Raw genomic sequence first — 22,899 nt, forward strand, 5'->3', positions numbered from 1 at the left:
TGCTTTAATGTACAGTATAAGTATTTTAATGTACAGTACATGTGCTTTAATGTACAGTATAAGTATTTTAATGTACAGTACATGTGTTTGAATGTACAGTATAAGTATTTTAATGTACAGTACATGTGTTTGAATGTACAGTATAAGTGTTTTAATGTACAGTACATGTGTTTGAATGTACAGTACATGTGTTTTAATGTACAGTACATGTGTTTGAATGTACAATGTAAGTGTTTTAATTTTACAGTACATGTGTTTTAATGTACAGTATAAGTGTTTTAATGTACAGTATGTGTTTTAATGTACAGTATAAGTATTTTAATGTACAGTACATGTGTTTGAATGTACAGTATATGTATTTTAATGTACAGTACATGTGTTTGAATATACAGTACATGTGTTCTAATGTACAGTACATGTGTTTGAATGTACAGTATAAGAGTTTGAATGTACAGTAAATGTGTTTGAATGTACAGTATAAGTGTTTGAATGTACATTACATGTGTTTTAATTTACAGTACATGTGTTTTAATGTACAGTGCATGTGTTTTAATGTACAGTACATGTGCTTTAATGTACAGTACATGTGTTTTAATGTACAGTATGTGTTTTAATGTACAGTACATGTATTTTCATGTACAGTACATGTGTTTTAATGTACAGTATGTGTGTTTGAATGTACAGTACATGTGTTTTAATGTACAGTATAAGTGTTTTAATGTATAGCACTAGTGTTTTAATGGACAGTACATGTGTTTTAATGTACAGTATGTGTGATTTAATGGACAGTACATGTGCTTTAATGTACATCAGTTACTACAGTCTTTGCATTTTCATGCTTTTCAATATATTTTACGTTATATACGTTGCATAAGTGGTTTTATTCTGAGTGACTGACTAGTTTTTCACTGCAAAATCTGAAACTACGTTGAATAAATACTTAATAAATAATCCCTGATAATACTTATACGACAAAATGTAGCTTTATTAAATGAATGTAACAATGAATTATACACATTTGAATTATTTATGGATTACATTTAAAACAATTTTAGCAGAAAAAAATCTAATTATTGTAACAGCGGATGAGTAAGGAACTGATCTCATTCACTTTAAAATTTCTGTCAAATTTTTTTTGGCTTTTTTAAATGAATCTTGTGAACAATGTTATTGAGCACAGAGCAGATAAACTGTGGCCTTTAAGAGACATTCAGTAGATAAAAATTCCCTTACAACGTATTTAAACGTATTTTAAAGTATTTAACTAAATGTCTGAAGAGCTTCTGTAAATATTAAACCTAAATATCAATCTGTGTAATCTGAATCAATATCTATTTTTAATTTTTTTTTAAATTGCCTTTTCTTGTGATATTAATTTGGTTAAATTAAATATTTAGGCTTTAATAAGTACATTGATCAGCTACTTTAAGAAAACATTTTAAGAAATCTTGTAAAATTCCACTGTAAGTGTTGTTAGCGTTGCTTTTTTAAGTTAGCAGCGGCCATTTTTATTATTGTCATTATTGTTATCATTTATTTAGTTTTTGTTCTTTTTTTGTTTTATAGTAGCAGAACAATGTAGGATGAAAGAAGGCATGACATTACATGTAAAGGTCCCATATTTTGCATTTATGTCATTTTATTCTTATAAACCATCTATGAACCATTAACATTAACTCGAGCTGAAGCAGAATTAAATCTAATACTACTTGCTTGCTGGGTTTATTTTTATTTCAGTTGACAAAATAATTCTTTCACTGCTACTTTTATCATGTATATCGTGTCATTACCTATAATAACCCGATGTGCCTGTGCATATTATTACTGTCCAGACGTGTTTATCTCCCTTTATGTTCACTGAGTCATGGTGGTCCTCGTGACATGACCCCTGTAAAAAATCCCTGAGGGGATCATGATGCCTAGCACGAAGTCAGCAGTGAAGTGTTGGCTTTCATGACCTTGTCATGGTCTCGTGTTGCGTTTAAGGACTCTGCATTCTGGGTCGTAATCCAGAGGTAAACCTGTGTGGTCGCTCTGAAATGCCGCTCACACCTCGTGGGGCCAAAACTATGGCACGGACTGAATTTAGAGCAGAGGCACCAAGTCCTGTAAGGGCATTGTAATCCCTGGAAAATGTCGACCTTCTGTGTCAGTTGGACTCTGGGCATAAATCCAGCTGAATTATTTCATAACTTAATACTAGATGTCACTGTCTCATAAATCAACATTAGTGCTAATTGTTAGATACTTGTTTATGAGGAACATGTGAAGGACGGGATGTATTTATCTGACACTTTTCAGTTTATTAGTCAGCAGTTAGCCTTTGTAGTTACAGAAGTAGATATCTATTCAGTATATAGATAAGATAAGATAAGATAAGATAAGATAAGATAAGATAAGATAAGATAAAATGAGATAAGACAAGATAAGATAAGATGAGATGAGATGAGATAAGATAAGATAAGATAAGATAAGATAAGATAGGATGAGATAAGATAAGATAAGATAAGATAAGATACGATAAGATAAGATAAGATAAGATAAGATAAGATAAGATATGATAAGATAAGATAAGATAAAATAAGATTAGATAAGATACAATAAGATAAAATAAGATTAGATAAAATGAGATGAGATAAGATACGATAAAATGAGATTAGATAAAATACAATAAAATAAGATTAGATTAGATTAGATTAGATTAGATTAGATTAGATTAGAAAGATTAGATGAGATAAGATACGATAAGACAAGATAAGATACAATAAGATAAGATAAGATATGATAAAATGAGATTAGATGAGATACAATAAAATAAGATAAGATTAGATTAGATAAGATGAGATGAGATGAGATGAGATGAGATGAGATAAGATACGATAAGACAAGATAAGATACAATAAGATAAGATAAGGTAAGATAAGATAAAATAAGATTAGATAAGATACAATAAGATAAAATAAGATTAGATAAAATGAGATGAGATGAGATAAGATACGATACAATGAGATTAGATAAGATACAATAAGATAAAATAAGATTAGATAAGATGAGATGAGATAAGACACGATAAGACAAGATAAGATACAATAAGATAAGATAAGATACGATAAAATGAGATTAGATGAAATACAATAAAATAAGATAAGATTAGATAAGGTGAGATGAGATGAGATAACATACGATAAGACAAGATAAGATACAATAAGATAAGATAAGATAAGATAAGATACAATAAGATAAGATAAGGTAAGATAAGGTAAGATAAGATAAGATAAGATAAGATAAGATAAGATAAGGTAAGATAAGGTAAGATAAGATAAGATAAGATAAGAAAAGAAAACCTTTATTTGTGGCACAATGGGTAATTGCAGCGTTACAGCAGCAGAGTACAAGAGCAGCAGTGGAAAAGAGTTCCAGGATCACAATTTTTTGAGATGAGTAAAAAATATAAGAAATATAAAAATAAACACAAACATAGAGTGCACATCTACCTATCTTAAACTCAGCGACAAAAACCAGAATAATCATTTCTAATGTACAGTGATATATATTACTGTATCAGTAGTCGCTTTTCCATTGGACATCTGCGCAAAACTTTACTGATATTTACTAAATGTCGAAAAAACAGAAGTGTATAATGTTGGTTTTTCCATTAAATCACAAATGCGATGATTTGTTTATTTATTATCGCGAGATGACATGAGAAGTCAGTCCATAAACATGGCGACGAACGTACATATGGTGTTGATTTACAGATATATTGATTATTATTATATATTATCCCTCTATCTCGTACTAAATTAAAAAATGATTGGGTTTCCTGGTGTGTCCACAAATACCGCGACATATTTCTTCTTCTTCTTCGCTTGTTGTAACGAACATCAACATCCATTTTTTTAAATTCACCTGACTATAGTTGTGAAAAAAGGTCTTTCCATTGCTGTTTTGCGTGATATACAATTTGCACTACACCCGAAAAACCACTTCTTGCCAGCACAAAAACTTTTAATTGAAAAATGAGACTTTTAGCGAAATTGTCATGTTTTCATTAAGTAAATCTTTATGCGCAAGTTACATTCAAGCAGTTTGAGGGTCAATGGAAAAACGACTAGTGATATATAATTCAAAGACAAGACAATTTAATTACAGACAGTAATTCCTTAATTCCAGTAATTCATCAATTGGCATTTTTACATTTTTGTTTTCTTGTTACCTGTTTTTACATTGCTTTTATTTATGTTATTATAATCTTTTTCACGTTTTTCACGTTTTTTTTCCACTCTTATTGCATCTTTATGTCATTTAGATCTTGTAATGTTATTTGTCTAATTGCATTTTGTTACATCTTTTAGGACTGATGTCTCATTTTTGATTTCATCAGAGAACATTGCTTCTGTTTTCAACAAGAAGGTGAGTTCTTTTCTTCTCTGTCATTGTAGAATAATGAAACCAGAACATTTATGTTTATGTTTACGCATTTGGCAAACGCTTTTTTCCAAAGCGACTTACAGGGGAAAACCAATTAAATCACTCAATCAATCAAATTTTATTTATATAGTGCCAGATCACAAAAAAAGTTATCTCTTGACATTTTATATATAGGGTTGGTCAAAACCAGACTCTAAGTCAATTTACAGAAACCCAACAGAATCATTTATTGCAATATGTTTTACATGTATATTATTTAAGTAATCACATAGAAAATTGTTATAAATGACTCTTTTTCTCAATATCCTTAGGTTATTGGTGTTATAGATATATAGAGTCAAAAATCACGGAGCAGATTTTATTGAGTTGTCAATTGCAATATACAGCAATAGTATGGTACAGCAATGGTACATTCATTCAATTGTTTTACTTTATACATATGAGTGAATGTGGTTACATGTGATTCCAAAATATATGGACATCAAATAAGATGATAAGAGTGAGTTTCCATCTAATTCAGGTTATCTGTTTTTTCATTGATAGACCTCAGTTGTTATCAAAATACAAACATTGGTTGGAAAGAGTCAATTTTGACCATTTAGGTGTTGCCTAATGGATAGCTACGCTTTTGTAAACATCCATGTTTCACGTAAAAACAGGAATCTTTGGAGGTTACTCTGTCTAAAAATCCTTGTCTGCTCTGATGTTCAAGTCCATCAAGTGACAAAAATTTATAACAACCCACTGACAATACACACCTACCAGCTCACTGGTTCTCTGCAGGTAGAACAGAAATGTTCATCGCATGCAAAAGCAGTAGGAAATGACAAATTATAAAATACCATTAAAAACAATATTTTTGTCATGGTTGGGACAGATGCTGGCATGTTGGTGCCAAAATAAAGCCAATGTGGAAGCAATACAATGTTGTAATACCACTGATGGCCACCGGGTGATGATCCAAAAAACCCTGATTTCCATATTCTTACATTGAACGTCTCTGAAAAAACAATCAATCAATATATTTTTTTTTTTCAGGGGCTCATTTGTTTTCTTTGAAACCTCTAATAGGAGATCAGGTGGTCCATTGTTTAATTTTTTCTTTGTTCATGAGATCTTCGGTTGCATAGAAGGCTTTAATATCTATTTTAATTCACAGATTTCTATGAGAGTTTGCTGCCAGCAGAGTTTCTGTTTATTTATTTATTTATTTAATTATTTTGAGAAAGCTCTGCTGCAGATGAGACATAAAACAATGCAAAGCTTGATGAAGTTCACTGTTTAACCAAGTCAGTAAGTTAGCATTTAGCATTAGCTCACCCATGACAGTTTGCAGACACTCTGTCCCCTTACACTCCCACAGCTCTGCCCTTTTTGTCCAAATATGGTCACTTCAGTTTGTGAAAAGCCAACATGGGTAAAAAGGCAATTCAAAAACCAGAAGGTGACCCACCTTCCTCCATCCACCAATTATATAAAGTCTATATAATTTCTATGTCAGGCAAAACCACAAGACACCTGTTCACCCAGTTCACCTGTTCAGGTAGCAGCAACGAAAAGTGTGAATCTCTGTAAAATATTCTGCTCCTCAATAGTGTGACACCGAACCAGAGCTTTTTTCTCAGGTTGGTACCAACTGACTTGGCTCAACTACTGTTTACATCAGACATGAAGGCTGGAATTATGCCTCCAAAGCTCCCGAAGGCAAACATTGTTGAGGAGGTGGGCTACATTAGCGCTAGCATGCTAAATGGTATGCTAGAGCAGCAAAAGGAACTTTACAAAAACCATGATTCAATAACAGAGCAAGAGCAACAAGTATGTGTCTATATAACCTTTAAACATTAAAACACTTAAACATATAAAATGACTTCATGCCAACTTTATCGTCTACAACAAGAACACATCAGCCTCAGAAAAGCCTTTTGTTTTGCTTCATCTCCTTCGTGCTATGAGGTCACTTCATGCTGAAAACAAAAAGAACTTATAGCTGATGCAACACTAACCACTTTCTAAAGTACTGCTAATTTAACAAGGCAGTAAAAATGAAAACCAATGCAAAACTCTTATGACCACTGTTAAAGTAAACTGTTAGGGCTTCGCAGTGAAGAATACAGAAATAACCATCCAAATCACCACACAGCTGCCCTCCAAAAAAAAAAAAAAAAAAAAAAAAAAAAGCTCTAACACTTTTGTCTGTCAGTATTTTCCTCCTCTGTCCCTGACTCATTCTGGCTTCAGTATCATCTTTTAGAAAAGCATTTACTCTAAGTCTAAGGGGGCTTACGCAAAAAAATCCCATGGTGAGTTATTTAGTAAGGAATGGAAAATATAATAATCTAAAAATAGAGGAAGTGCTAAAAATTGCAGGGTGACCGTGAGGTTAAGAAGAGTACTTTTCAACTACAGAGGTGTAAAACAGGGATATATAGGGCTCTAATGGGTCGTGACGTGTCTGCGAGATTTACAAGAGCAACTAATAAATCAAGAATGATAAGAAAAGCGGTCATCACATGTCACAGATACAGCCACATGCTGTAATTCCCAATTTCCCCTAATTTCTTAGTCACTTTGCACAAGCCAGAAGAAACATGTATCTGTTGTGTTTAATTTGCTTCAGTGAAGATGATAACATGTTTTGAGATATTTCCTGTGAGCACGCTGAAAGATAAAAATTCTTACAAATATTTCCCGCTTTGATGTGATTCAGTTATGACAGTAATTCTGTTTCAACAATGCTGTTCTTTGAGCTAAGAGCCAAACACCACAGTCCACTGCTGAGTGTTATACGTTAATATTTTTTTTTTCCCATTATAAATATGAAGCTAAATTCATTGCTTCAGAATGAACAATTTAACATGCGTCTGTAAATTTGACCTTGCCTAGTGCTAAATATAAATGTTTACATATGGTAAAGTGTGCTGGGAAAATACGTAACTTTAAAGGTGGGGTGTGAGATGTTTTCCTGGAGCATTTTTTTTTTTTTACTATATTGCTTAAAATCCCCTTCACACCCCATTTACAACCAACTAATTAAATGCTCTAACACAAAAATAAAAACATTTAGTCACCTGTGGAACAGACAGGACTGAAAAAACACCATCCCGTCATTTTAAGCGCCTAATCGAAATGACTGAACGGTGATATGTCTATCAAACTCAACTGCCATTTGTCCCTCCCCCCTCTGCGCATAACCCCCTGTCTTGTTTTTTTTTGTCCTCATATTTCCATCCAGAGGTGCTGTTTAGGGTCTTCCATCTTTATGGGTTGGTTCTGCTGCCTGTCACTGCCGGATCAACTGACCATTTGCGCATGTGTGATGGTAACTACTTGGACAAACTGCCCCAAAAATACATTGCTAGAGACATTCAGAGTCATTCTGTGCTGCAGAGAGGATAATTGCATTAAAATTTGTAATCAGATTAATCATGATGATGGATTAATCCACATTAATGTGTTAATTTTGACACACTTAGTTTTCTTTATAAAGTTACATTGATGATAGCGGTTTCTATTGTTAGTTACTAACAGCTGCAGGAGTAGTATATCCACTGTTAGTACTTGTATTTGGAGTAGTAGTATTAACAGTTACGGATATTTGTACCAGTGGTGATTTCTCATACACTGCAAGGGAAGCCCGGCTTCCCCTAAAATTACGAAAATTAAATGTTTAAATATGTTCGGTTGTGTTGACATTTTATTGACTACAAATGTGTTAGAACACGTTCATCTCAAAGATGAGTTCGTTCAGAATCAGCTTTATCACAAATCAACAAACGCGATGTTGTTCACTTCTCTTCCATTCCTGTTGTGCTGTTTTCTCATACATCTCTGCTCAGTGCATTTGTCCGTAGACTGCGGGCGTCTCTGGGCTTCAATGGGACTGAGTGGAACAGTTTTTTTCATTGCCTCAAAACTGGACGGTAATTGGATAAATGCCACGATGTTGTCCCGCCCCCGGACGCCGGGAGTCTCTGTGGGTGAATGGAGCTGTGGGCGGAGCTCGGCCGGGCTGGACGCCAGAATCCCACATGCTGATTGGATGATCAGTCGAAAGGCTGAATCCCGTTTGATTGACAGCTATTTTCAGATCTACTCTTTCACTGACACAGTTCAGTTTAATAACATCGCGCATTCTGCTGTGAAATCAGAGAAACCACTACGAAATTACTCGTTCATTTCTCGCACTGTAAATAAAACACACTCATTGGACTTCCTTGTTTCAATTTAACATAATTTCAGCGTTTTCTTGTTTCAGTTACATAATTAAATCATTTCTTGTGCGAGTTTAATATCGTTTTGTAGATAGTTAAATCAATCAAACTGTCGGCTAGGTTGGAGTGAAAGGAGCATCTGTAGTTTAAAAAGGCTGGAGTCTTACACCCACAACACAATGGGCCAAGGCAATCTAAGCAGACCAGCTCTGCTGGACATTCAGAGGACACTGGTCCAGTCCCTGGAAAAGACGCCTATTTGGTACGATAAGATCACCGAGCATTTTCTTAAAAAGGAACGGAGGGCCGAATTTATGTTTAAATAACCTGACAATTATTTATTTATTTATTTTCTGATGTAAGCCGACGATGTGCTTCCCCTGTCTGAAGGACGAGCAGCTGATTTGTACTTATACTAGCAACAGCAATTCTAGTTTTTAACAGTTACAATTCAGTTTTCTGTGCATCCATGTGTCTCCCCATCTCTCTCTCTCTCTCTCTCTCTCTCTCTTCCTTTAACTCTTTCTCTTTAACCCCAGCTGGTCAAGGCAGATGACCAATCTCCAAAGTCAGGGTCTGCCCCAGGTTTCTGCTTGTTAAAAGGAAATTTTTCTTCACCACTGTCACCAAGATGGCACTAATTTGGCAGTAATTTGGCAATAAATATATATCCTTGCCCCCCGCCCCCATGTCAGGTCCGGCATCGAAATGTGGTTCAATAAAACTCATAATAAAAACTACTACTACTTTTATGACGTTTCCCTTGGCAAAGCTAATTTGTTCAGCACCAACAGGCAGCCACACAACCATTCTGCTGTTATGATGCTGGACAAGACAAGTTTAGAAAAAAAAAATTGGCGCTATATAAATAAAATTTGATTGATTGATTGAAATCTGAAACTGATGAAAGTTAAATTTGTGTAAAGATTTGCTTTCAAGACCACTGGCTGAAAACACTAAGAAATCCCAAGCTGTAGTTAATAGAGGTTAAGAGCAGGGACCAGGATTTACTGCTCTGAGTGCTAAAGAGTAGGATTTAGTGTCACTTCAGTGGGTCACATCAGTGGGTCACTTCAGTGGGTCACAGTGGGCTCATGTGTCCTGACAGAGCGTTGTAACATGAAAGACGAGGATCATGTGACACAGGGATGTGACCAAAGGTTTCAGGAGGCTGCTTTTTGGTAGCTTTAATAGCTTAGACACATGCTGTAAATTACAAGTATAATGAAAATAAATCTGACATGTGATGTGCATTTTTATTTATTTATTCATTTACTTGTCAGGGACAATGCAGTGGAATATAATGAACATATAGAATATCTGATGGTCTGTATAAGGAGAATATAGCATTGAGCTACTCTAATTTGCAACTCCCCTCCCTGGTTGGACTTTTCAAAGAAATACATTTACAGTAGAAGCAACAATAACATAAACACGGTGTAAAGCCTATGTGCATTCATATCCTCAAAGAAAAGAAGAAGAAGAAAAATAAAAGAAAAGTAAAGCAGTCCAACCCCACCAAACATTATAGGTTTTAGAAGTGGATAAATTAATAATTAAATTGAATTAACAATATTAATGAAGCAATAATTTAATGATGACCACCAGATCTGAATAAAATGACTAAGACTAGAAGGAGTTCTGTAAACTGTTAATTTAGAAGGCTTAGAGAGAAGTCCAGTGTAAGTCTATGGGAGCATTAGATTAAAATACTTACAAATTAGTTTCATTTTGGAGCCTTGATCCTTGCCTTTTGATGTGGATTAGCACTGATATCCACTTAAAGTTTTAATGCTTTTGCTACTTTTTGGCAAAAGGGGACAACAACTTTTCAGCGTATTGTAATTGAAGTGGTGTAAAAGGAAACAAGACTCCTGCGCCTCCTCTTGACTCTGTTTACAGACAGTCGAAATCTGCCTGATGATGCAAAATTTTGGCCAATCATATCCTCTTGAGGCCCAACAATGCATTCTTGTCCTCTGTAGGTGACAGGAGCTTTACTTACAGCTTTACTTCAAAAAAAAAAAACAAAAACATGGTCCACTGCAAAGGACACTACGTAAAAAAGTCCAGATGTACAATTATTTAACAGAAAAATGCCAAAACCTTTTCTTTCCTGGGTCTTAGGAGGATATACAGTCAGCGGTGTAGTCCAGGGTTTACGGCGTACACCTACTTATTTTTCAGTCAGTATTGCGTATACCCACTTCTAAATCCCCCTAATGTGCACCATTCAGTAGTATCTGCAGCCAAATTGCTCATTTTTTCCCCTCGGGTGGTGAAGCCATGACCCGCCCTACTCTGCCTCTAATTGGCCAGTACTCGCTGTCTTCACTGGTTAGATTGGTTAACTTTAGGCATGAGCACTGATGAGCCAATCAGAGACAGAGTAGGGCGGGTCATGCCGAGGAATATATTGGTAACTAGTGCCGGCCATCTCAAACCTGACTGGACACCTCAGGTGCCAGTTCCACCCCAGCTGACTGACAGGTCACTGCACGTCTTGTTGAAAGATGCGCGATTATTGGAAATGTGAAGGAGAAAGGCACAATAAACGTCTTTCAAATGAGGGACACATATTAAGAGAACCTACTTTCATGGAATACATAATTCTGAGGTAAGTTTTAAGGTGGTTTCAGAATGAGTCACTGTTAAACTACTGACCATATGACTGCACATTTAGAGGAAAAGAGATTTTGTCACCAATAGGTCACCTGTGTGAGTAGGCTAACATTATGAAAGGCTAACATTATAAACTGCTAACATTATCCTATGTTTGCCTCATGTTGAATACATTTGACATTTGCACAGCTGCTTGTGTGATCAGTAATACCTACAAACTGCTCCTGATCAAGTCACGATCATTTTAATTGTGAACAAATACTACTGATGGATTTTTGGGTAAACTAAATAGAGAAGTCTTACATGTCACTGTTTCTTAAACAGGGTGTTTTTTTCTGGACTTCTTAAAAGTTTTTTAAAAAGGGCAAAAATTGAGAGTATATCCACTTCTCCAGGGACCACTACACCACTAAATACAGTTAAACATGTGACATATCTATTTACTGATCCCTGTTATGACTTTGCTTTCCATCTCTACTCACAGATGCTACATGGCTGCTCCCCTACTGTGATATATTACCTTCACTTTTCCACAGCTGCAAAGGAAACTGCACAGAACCCTCTAGAAAAAATGACTAGAGAAATATTTGGGTAATAATAACGAGAGGATTGTGTGCTAACCATGTGCAGGGGTAAGCTTCCCAGTGATTTTACTTTGCTCAATCTGCATACATAAGAGGATATCAAAGACAATGGTCCTTTTGTGAATGTAAACAGCTGCACTTCAAAAACAGAAGAAACATGACTGTGAACTGACAACAGCATGATAAAAACTTAGCCATTAAGTCACTTTGAAGGTCATTAAAAGAGGTTTTAAATTAATGCAATGTGCCTGTACAGTACATCAATGGTAAAGTTAATCATTAGTGAATTAACTAGTGTTCTATTCAGGAATTCAGTTGTGGAACGGCAGAAACATGAAGTGGTTGCTTAGTCACACACAGTGGTGTGAGTGGTGAGTGGAAGGTAATGCATCAGTTGACTCTTTTAGATGGAGCCAAACAGAGGTTGCCAAGTAACATGTGCTATCAGCAGTGTGATGAGTAATTTCAAGTTAAGTCAGTTTTATTTATATTAGCCCCAAATCACACATAATAAATTTTCCAGAGGGCTTTACAGTCTGCACAGTGTAGGGCACTCAGATCGGATATGGAAGTTCTACTCATCAAAAAAAAAAAAAAAAAAAAAAAAAACCTTTGGAGGGAGAAGATTAAAGAAATCTCAGAAACCCTCCAGAGAGTTTAAGTCCTGACACCATCATAACTTTGGAAGTGATTCACTATCCTTTTGCAGATCAGACAGGGGAGTTTTCGACCTCTGTTAAAATAGGTCAAGGTAACTGCCACGTTAGTGTTAGTGAAGAATATGTGGCCCAAAACACAAAACTACATTTCAGATTCAGTGTGTCTTTAGCAGCATCTAACAGTGATGTTGCAGATTATAACCAAGGGGATACCTCACCTCACCCTCCCCTATGGATGCCTTTTTAAAGGCCCTTGACTAATCTACAGTTTGGTTTGTCTGTTTAACAGGATAATGACCCGGGTCCAAGCTCAAACACAGTATGTGATGATAATTCAACTAATTCAACAGAAAAAAAGGAACAGAAGATAACTGGTCTGAAGTGAACATCTGTAAAAGACATAGTGGACCCTCTGTGGATGTAAACAGCTCCTTCCAAGTTTACAAAACACCTAAAGCTCAAACAGTTAACCCTTAAATTAACCACATTCCCTTGTGCACTTGATAGTACTGATCACACTGGATCAAAAACTTGTCTTTTAACAGGGAAGGGGCAGGACTTTGCCCCCTACGCCAACTTAACTCTTTCATGCATAGTGGTCACTACAGTGGACAGCTATTCTACAGCTGTTCTCTTGTATATTCATGGATTTTGTTGTTTTGTTTGCACATCAAACAAAACTGTGGATACTTATGCATTATCCCATACACTGCAGTTTATACCATCACTGTAACATTCCTGTTCTTGATAAACCTGATCCGCAGTAACATATGTGAGTGTAAATCAATTGCTTGTTGTTGCATTTTTTTTTTTTAACAAAAAGTAGTTGTTTTTTTGCATATTATTATTTGTGAGTAATAACTAGTATTAGAATATGTTAAAATGTGAGAAAACATCAGATTAGCGTCATTAAAAATGTTTGTATTTCATAGTTTTTACACAGTATGTCAGTAAATGCATGTTTCTTTCCTTCAAAAATTAAACACACGGTGTCCAGCTGAGTGGACATTTTTGTAACTCCATGAAAAATAGATTAATAAAAAAAAATTCAATCACATTGTTTTTTCCATGCCTAAAGAGGAATAAAAGCATCCAGGAAAAAAAAAAAAATCTTGATTAAGGTTCTCATAATTCATGCATGAAAGGGTTAATGTTAATATTTTAATGTAACTTTATGGCTGTGTTTGTTGGGGTTTCTCAGCCTGATATGACAGAATAAACACTATTAAAACCCACATGTAGGAAGAACAACACTCACCCCATTGCAGGAAACCAGAGACATACTTCTCCCTTGCGAAGGGCGAGGAATAGAACTCCTGGTAGACTCCCACCAGCAGGTCCAGCAGGGTTTGGAGTCCAACCAGTCCCGTGGACTGGGGGCCCTCAGCCAGGTCCAGTTTACCAAGGCCAGGGCCCGTCGACATGGCGCCCAGTGGGTGGGGGGCCGGTTGGGTTAGATCTTCAGAGACAGCCTGGTGTCCATGATGTCTTAGCTTTACAGTAAGAGTGGTGTTGTCCTCTAACACATTTACAGTAACATCCCACCCTCTCAGTCTTTTTTGGACTGCACCCCCCCACCCCTCAGTGACAAACACACACTGTGGATGTGTCTGTGGTTCAACACCCCACCCACCCCACCCCCGCCTGCCTGTCTGCTGTTGACCTGCCTTTTCTTTTGACCTACTCTGACTGATCACAGGACAGGAGTGTGTGTTTTCTTTGCAGTCATCCTCTTTTAACTCGTCCCATTAACTGACTTCTACTCTCCTTCCTTTGGTTTCAACTTTACTACCACTTACATTCTTTAATCTTCTGTCTTATTTGTCTTTATCCGTCTGTCCCCTCCGTTTGTCTGTGTCTGTCTGTCTCTCTCCTTATTCTTCTCTCCCCATGGAGGTGCAGCATCTGTTAAGCCTGCAGTTTCTCCAGCTCTGACTCCAGACCTTTTTTGGTCTTTGAGTCTCCCTCTGCCTCTCTTCCCACTCCCTCTATTCAAAGTCCTCTAAACTTTCTACTACAACACAAATTAGAGAAGTATCACTGCAACAATTCCTCTTTCTCTTTTCCTCCTGCCACTTGTTAATTATTTTTTACTACCTGCTCTTGTTTGCTGTTCTTCCCTTTTTCTTCCCCTTATGACAGAGCAAACAGGAACCATTGACCTGAATCAGTGGTAGCTGTTGCTGTTACACTCAGTCATGTTTTGAAAAAGTACAAATCTCTTATTTTGTCAACGGTCCAAGGATCTTTTTTAGTTCCTTGATATTTTTTTCTGTGTGCCCCTGCTGTCTCACCCTTCTCCCCCTTCTGTCAACCCTGTCGGTCTTCCCCGTGTCATGTTTTCCTCTGCTCCTCAACTCTTTTCCAAAGATGCAGCAGTGATCGTCTGTTCTTGTGCAGCTCAGTGTCTTTGTAAACCCTGCCGTCCCTCCGTCCCTCTGTCCTCCTCTCCTGCAGCGTCTGTGTCTCGCTCGGTCTGTACTCTCTTTCACCCTCTTCTCTTTCTCCACCCCAACTTTTCTGTTTTGACTTTTCGAGTGAACTGCCTCCTTCCTCTTCTGTCTGTATAAATACACCACAGCTGCCACACAGCACCGCCTTAAAACTTTTAATCTCTCCTTTTCGTGGCTGTTTAATTTAAATTTTCTGCAAACTAATACAATGTGCTTTCTGTTTTCCAAAGCCTTATGGGTTTACAGTGTGATAGTATTTTTATTTATTTTTTTAAATTTTTTTTTTTACAGTTTGTGAGTAAAGAATCAGTTTTTATCTAGAAAACAAGTTCTGTTGCACGCATGAGGAAGGTGTTAGGTAGTGACTTTTTATTATGAGCATGAGCAAACAGGAAGTGGTGGAATGCAACAAGTACTTTCCATTTTAGGCTTCATTATAAATACACTACACTACATCTCATAGACAAATAGAGTATTTTTTTCTCTCTTCCCTTCCCTGTCCAAATATTTCCAAATATATTGATTTTGAACATTTCAAGCACATTTTGCTGATAATACTCCTTGGTTTTATGTCAGAACTTGCTTGTAGTGAAGCATGTTCACAGAGCTGTAGTATTTGTACAAAAAGTAAATGACTTAAATTCTTCTTTTACTGTCTACAGGTAGTTGTGGACCTTTTTTCCACCCCTATGTACAGTATGACCACTGCACGCTCCATTTCTTCTGTGAATATTGACTCACACCAGCGTTTGTGTGGTCCAGACAGTGTTTAGGGAAATGATTTGCCAGGAAAGCGATGCTGGCCAAACTAAAGCATTCAGATGTGGGCATATTTTCACCCTGCCAACTGCTGATGCATGACCGAGGGATAGTGTGGGTACATAATGATGGAATTTTATTTATGTTTATTTATTTTTTAATTCTTTTGCCTCTCCTGTCATCTTGATATTTCATTTGGCTTGAGATGATTCAAGGCTGATGCTGGTGTGGTGAGCCAGGCTCTGAGGACATTTAAATAATATTTCATATTTATGGAGTGCTTCTGATAAAAAATTTTGTGATAGTGCCAACATTTGTCATCTAGAGCCCCAAAATAAGAAAAATATTTGTATTGTAGCTCATAGGTGGAGACCGCCATGAAATCCAATGGTCAAATCACAAACTACTGGCTTTTAAACAGCAGTTCAGAAAACAATGGGTGATGCCACAGCTCTTGAACTGACAGTTGTTGAAAAAAATAGTTTATTTTTTTATTTTTTTATTTTACATCATCTCAGTTATTACCATGAACAGTCACAGACAAATGCAATTGATTTGCATGTTTTGCAAGTGAGTGATTCTTAATGAAATACCTCACAAATGCATGGGGTGTCCAAAAGCTTTTTCCCACTACTGTCTATATCACATGGGCTGAATCCCAATTCACCCCTTGGCCCGCCCCCTTACCCCTACTCCTCTGTTTTGTGCGTACACGTAAAGGGGTAGTGTTGTCCCGATTCTCGATTAGACTGAGGGAAGGGCTGAGGCAGAGGGCTGTTTGGCCCTCAAAACAAAGATTTTTCAGGCCCACTCTACAAACAGAGGGGTAGGAGAAATTTCCCATAATTCTGTTTGAATCATTGGCAAGATGGAGGTAAACAGAACCAAAGAGTGCAGCAGTGGGATGAAAGAAACGCATAAATGTGTGTATTTTGTTCATAAACAACTTAATCATTTGATCGACCATTTAATGCCGTTTCAATGTGTTATAGATTTCTGCGGTTTATAGTTGATAGCCGCAAAAAGATGACCAAAGCCCATGCAACAGAGATGGTTACAGCTACTGACGCCATGGGGAATACTTTCGGAAACAAAGTTATCACATCAGTGACCGCTGATGACGTAACAGGCCTCGAAGGGTTGTCCCATTTCATAGGGGAATGTTTCAATCCCTAACCCTTGCAGCTCAGTTTCAAAGGGTAGTGCCAAGTGCAAGGGGCAAGGGGTAGAGGTAAGGGGGAGGGCTAAGGGTGGAACTGGGATTGGGCCATAGTCTAGGGTACACACTGAGATATACAGTCTACTCTCGTTAAACCGCCCACCGTTATACCGCCATTTTCGCTCACCGCCGACCAAAACCATTGCACAAAAATCCCCAATGCATTATTCCATTAGCTACCGCCATTTCCGCCTATCGCCATCCGCCAGCCCAGTTCCACGCACAAACAACACTTATACCATTGATTTCCCGACCGTTATACCGCCAGCGTGATTGCCATCGAGTACACATAAATTTTAACAATGCACTGAAACAAACGCGCCAGACGCTGATCGTGACAAGCTACGAGTAGGTCTACGGAACGGCCACCGTTCATTTATCGCAGAACACTCAGTAGGTCAGGATGTCAGGAAGAGGACGTGGGACTAAGCCAAAGCCTCAAGATGATGGGGTGTCATTTCCCGACACGGTATAATAATGCTTAAAATGTTTCCCCACTTTAAATGATCCCTTACAACATAACAGAATCAAGATTTATTTAGAAACGCAATTAGAACGGGTTAACGGAGGCAGCATAGACATCATATAGTAAAGACATGCACGTTATGGACGCAACCCGTTGTAACGCCATTTTCGCTATACCGCCAATTTGGCCGTGAACGGAAGTTGGCGGTATAACGAGAGTAGACTGTAGTAAGTTATGGTAATTAACCTTAACACTAGATACAACCGGTCATAAGACACAATAAAGGAGAAGAACAGGAAGAGCCAGTGTTGAAACAGGGTGGACTCCATGGAGGTGACTAGTTCATGATGTGCATATTGTCTCACTCTATGTTAACGAAACACAGCGAGTCTTATTTTCACATGATCATACACTAGAGCACAGGTGTCAAACATGCATCCCGGGATCCAAATCCAGCCCCCCAAAGGGTCCAGTCTGGCCCATGGGATGAATATGTGAAGTGCAAAAATTACACTGAAAATATTAACAATCAGTGGTGTACAAATCATTGTAATTCAGGTTCCACATACAGACTAATTAGATCTCAAGTGGGTCAGACCAGTAAAATATTATCATAATAACCTATAAATAATGAAAACCACACATTTTCTCTTTATTTTTGTGTAAAAAAAAAAAAAAAAAAAAGTAAATACATGAAACTATTTACATTAACTATCCTTTTACACAAAGTGTGAATAACCTGAACAAAAATGAATGTCTTAAGACCAGTATTTTGCCTGTTACTAACTGTTTTGTATATTTGTATTGTAATGTAAGTTGTAACGCACATGCATAAATGATAAATTGATGCATATTGTTAAAATTGCACTTGTTTTTCTTAAGGCATTCCAATCTGTTCATGTTATTAAAATTTTTAAGGAATTTTTGAAGATGTAAACAATTATCATAATATAATTTTACTTTTTCACTGTTATTATTTTAGTGGTCCGGCCCACTTGAGATCATATTGGGCTGAATGTGGCTCCTGAACTAAAATGAGTTTGACATCCCTGCACTAGAGTGACTAAACTGGTCCTATGTGTCTTTGCTCAAAATCATGCATGAGAAGATGAGCTATCATTCAGCTCAAGCAAATGAGTAACAATGATTTTTTTTAAAAATGGGTTACCAACTTCACTTCCAGTTCTGTCAAACCATTCCATGGATATCATGTTTTTCCAACATAGTGGGGACTGACTGATCAAATCTAATAATGAAGACCCTCCACCACACCAACATCTACAATGTTTCTCTCCTGCTCCTCTACAGCCACAACGATAAAACAACACCAGCAGCTGTTTAGAAATGGAGTCTTCTAATGTGAGCACATAAAAATGAACACTGATTGAGGCCCAAACATAAATCTTGTCAACAGAAAGTAAAAACAAACAGGGAAATAAAGTGATACTGGTAATTAACCCATAAAGACCCAAATATCCACCATCAACCAAAATCATCTACTGATCTAAACTTTTTAATACCTGTTAATCCATTAGTCCTATCAATACATGTAAATAATTGGTCTACAATGCAGGTTGTCACCTTTTCATGGTCATTAGATATGACCCATTTGGACGTTCAGAGGCTCCGTAGTGAACATGGAAACACTTTCATCTTCTACAACATTGATTCACCAGTAAAACCCATGGAGATGGATCAATGACAGTGGATAGAGACACTTTGTTTATATTTAGTTACTGATAGATTTGCCCAAAAAAAAAGTCCCTTTTTCTTCAGTTTTCTCTGTTTCTGATATATACTCAGTGCCAATGAAAACGCAACACTTGAAGACTCTTATATTTTTTTAAATTAATGAGGATTTTTATTCCATAAGCTCTTTGGAATTAATCATAGGCCATTTCTATACAGTAAAAATAAAAAATCACATCCAAATTTGTTGACAAAAAATAAGGATAAAGAAAGAAACTCAAGGACCCCCAAAACCAAAAGTCACAAAGCGGTCCTGGAGGTGCTGCAGCTCAATGTAGCGATCCTGCTGTGGCGTGGTCACACATGCTCGTCCAGGGCGAGGTCTGTCTGCAGTCGAGCCAGTTTCTTCATGCCTCTGTTGCATCCTGACTATGGTGGACACATTGCATCCAAAACGGCGCGCCACCTGCCGAGCACAGATTCCGGCCTCCAGGAGCCCCAAAGCATGGCATCTTTGGTCACGTGTCAGTCTAGGCATCGCTGAGTTATTGCAAATGATTTTCGTGCTTTTCAGCTTGCCTTTATATACAGAACATGACCACTCTTTAACTGACCACAGTTCCTTAAGTTGAGCAGTTCATCGCTGAGCAATGAGAAAAACAAGTCTTATGAATGCAGACAAGTTCATTCAAGTGTGACAATAGCTCAACCCGTCTCAGGTTGTTAAGAAATTGTCTGGGATTATCTTGTACAGGTGAAACTTAAACCTATTGATGCAGCTCAGGAACAATAAAACACATTCAAGTGTTGCGTTTTCATTGGCACTGAGTATAATAACCCTCAACTTTAATCTGAGCTTTTATAAACATCTACTTGATCAGTACATTAAATATTACAAAATATCAGATTTTCACTGAAAAAAAAAAGCAAAATACAGAGGATTATTTTATAATAAATGGTGACAAATCACTTAAGAAAGGTTAAATATAGAGGAAAAATGATTTATTAACTACCATAAAAGTAGCACTGGGTCTTTATGGTTTAATAATAATAATTACCAGTAAGAAATATGTGTTTTAAGTTTATTTTATTTAACCCTATTAATCTACTTTCATCCATCTACACAATGTTCTCAACCCTTGTTGGCCACACCCACTTAAAAACAGGAAGTGAACCGTCACATAGAGAATCTTTGCTAAAATAAATATGAAGAGTCCAGCATGAATTCATCTAAACACACACAAATCTAACACACTGAACATTTAACATTGGGTCATTTTATTATTTTATTATTCTAAACAAACATGTATTATTTATCATTTTTCATGTGGACTGGTAACAACTCTTACATGAATAAAGCTTATTCATAAGTGAAACAAACCTCAACAGTCTAAATAAAGGTTACTGGTTGTCCCTTCATTAGTGTGGACATGTTTACTAATGTCATAATGATGCAGTTCATCAACAGAGTATTAATCATCGACTTTAATAGGATCACCCGGCTTTATGGCTGCAGTCATGTGCCGTTCTAAATTTAGTGATTGGGTTACCATTCTGAAACCAAAAGCCAGGATGAGTTGGAAAAAGGACACATAGTCATTACCGACACATCTGTCTAATTTATTATTGCCAGCTCTTATTACTGTTCAGGGTTGCTGTAGGAGAGAAAATGCTTGGGTAAGCTTTTATTTGTGAAACAGACGCTCCAACATTTTTCCAACACAGAACCTAAAGCTTTAAGTCCAACGTGCAGAAACACTGATTCCTACATTTCCCATAAAGCAACGGTGTGTCTAATAGCATGAAGAAAACAAGTGGTGCAAAGCACAGCAAACCCCGCCCCTCGCACGTATTGTTGGTTATTTTAGCATTGATCCAACTGATGTCATCACGTCTATGAGTGTGGTGATGTCAGCATATTAACTGCCTCTGTACTGTATATGTGCCAAGTTTGAAGTAAATTGAAACAAAATGGATGTTTTTTTTGTTTTTTTTTTATAGATATTTGAAATTTTGCCCGTTATAAATAAATAGGAATAAAAAAAAAGGTTTAAAAAAAAAAAAATCATAAAAAATGTGAACTTTGACTTACTTTTCCCAAATGTAACCACATCTATTCTGGGTCACTGGCAATCTATAAACCCAATTTGGTATGAATTCAATCAATAGTTTTGCTGCTACAGACATGTAAAATTTTGCGCATTATAAGTAAATGGGAAAAAAAAAAAAAAGATTTAAAAAATTCATAAAAAATTGAAACTTTGATCTACTGTTCCCAAAATGTAATCAGATCTATTTTGGGTCACTTGCAATCCATTAACCAAATTTGGTATGAATTCAACCAACAGTTTTGCTGCTAGAATGTTAACAATCAAAGAAACAAACTGAACCAAAAACAATACCCCTTGCCTCCCCTTTTGAAAAATATATCACTATGGAATGTGATTGTTCTGTGAAATGGCTCTTTGTTTTGAGTGAGATAATCAGACAAAACTCAGCAAAAGAAAATATAGATGACAAAGACCAGTGATGGACTGGAAGTACTTTTACTCCATTTCTTCATTTGTGCACAAATCTAAAGTACACGCACTTGAGTTATTTCCATTTTCTGCAAATTTTATTTTTCAACTCCACTACATCACATTTCAAATGACCACTTACATCTGCTTTTTATTTACTGAACACCATGTGTCGCCAAATATGTTGATTATGAATGTTAGTGATCAGCTGCTGTGTTGCCGTGTTCTTGAGCTCAATAACTTCCTTAAAATCCTTCTGGATTCTCTTGGAAATACTATACCACAGTACTGAAAACAGACCAGGAAAGGCTTTTTAGAGAAATTCAGGAGGACAGTAGGTGGCAATCTAAATATCTATGTCAACTCACATTAGAATATTCATTGAAGTAGTGAGACATATTTAGAGTTTGGTGTCCAGGCACCAGGATCATCACTCACTGCAGACTGCATCTTAATAGAGAAACTGAGAAATGCGTATGTGTGGTCATAACTTTACTAAACTAATAAATCTAATGTTGGTGTATGACTTACTGTATGTATAAGAAGATTCCCACATAATGCCCTGGTACACCGCCCTGCAAAAACCTCTTTCCACCCCTTTGACCCCCTATGTAAAACCTTCTAGATCCACCGTTGCATTATCAGTGGATCTACATGCGGGTGAGTGGAGTCAAACCCTTTAAACCTTCCCTGCCAAACTGACATTGTCCTGTAGGTTCCAGAGGGAGGTCATACACTCCAAAAATTATCTGTTGGATGAACGTAATAAAATTATGGAAAGGATTTCCATCTAATTAAAATACTTTCCTTTAGCGAGACACGCTTTTGTTGAACCGACTAACTGTAAGTATGTTGAGTGAACATAAAGTGTTGGAGTTACTATTATTTATTTACAATGTGTGGGTTCGACTTAATTTGTATATCTATATATCTATCTCTCTATCTCTCTCTCTATCTCTCTCTCTATCTATCTATCTATCTATCTATCTATCTATCTATCTATCTATCTATCTATCTATCTATCTATCTATCTATCTATCTATCTATCTATCTATCTATCTATCTATCTATCTATCTATCTATCTATCTATCTATCTGTCTGTCTGTCTGTCTGTCTGTCTGTCTGTCTGTCTGTCTATCTATCTATCTATCTATATATCTATATATCTATATATATATATATACAGGGTGGGGAAGCAAAATTTACAATGAACATTTAGTTGTTTTTTCTCAGCAGGCACTACGTCAATTGTTTTGAAACCAAACATATATTGATGTCATAAT

At 36.5% G+C, this 22,899-nt stretch overlaps 1 protein-coding gene across 1 annotated transcript in view; it reads right to left on the reverse strand.

Annotated features, from left to right (window-relative positions):
- dmpk (DM1 protein kinase) overlaps positions 1-14,119 on the reverse strand; it is a 59,175-nt gene extending 45,056 nt beyond the window's left edge. Inside the window, exon 1 of the mRNA XM_030153904.1 lies at positions 13,769-14,119. Coding sequence (XP_030009764.1) covers positions 13,769-13,934 — 166 coding nt within the window. The 5' untranslated portion in view covers positions 13,935-14,119. The remainder of the gene's footprint in view (positions 1-13,768) is intronic.
- Between the last annotated feature and the right edge of the window lie 8,780 nt (positions 14,120-22,899).

This window comes from Sphaeramia orbicularis, chromosome 14, assembly GCF_902148855.1.
Source record: "Sphaeramia orbicularis chromosome 14, fSphaOr1.1, whole genome shotgun sequence".
Taxonomy (NCBI): Eukaryota; Metazoa; Chordata; class Actinopteri; order Kurtiformes; family Apogonidae; genus Sphaeramia; species Sphaeramia orbicularis.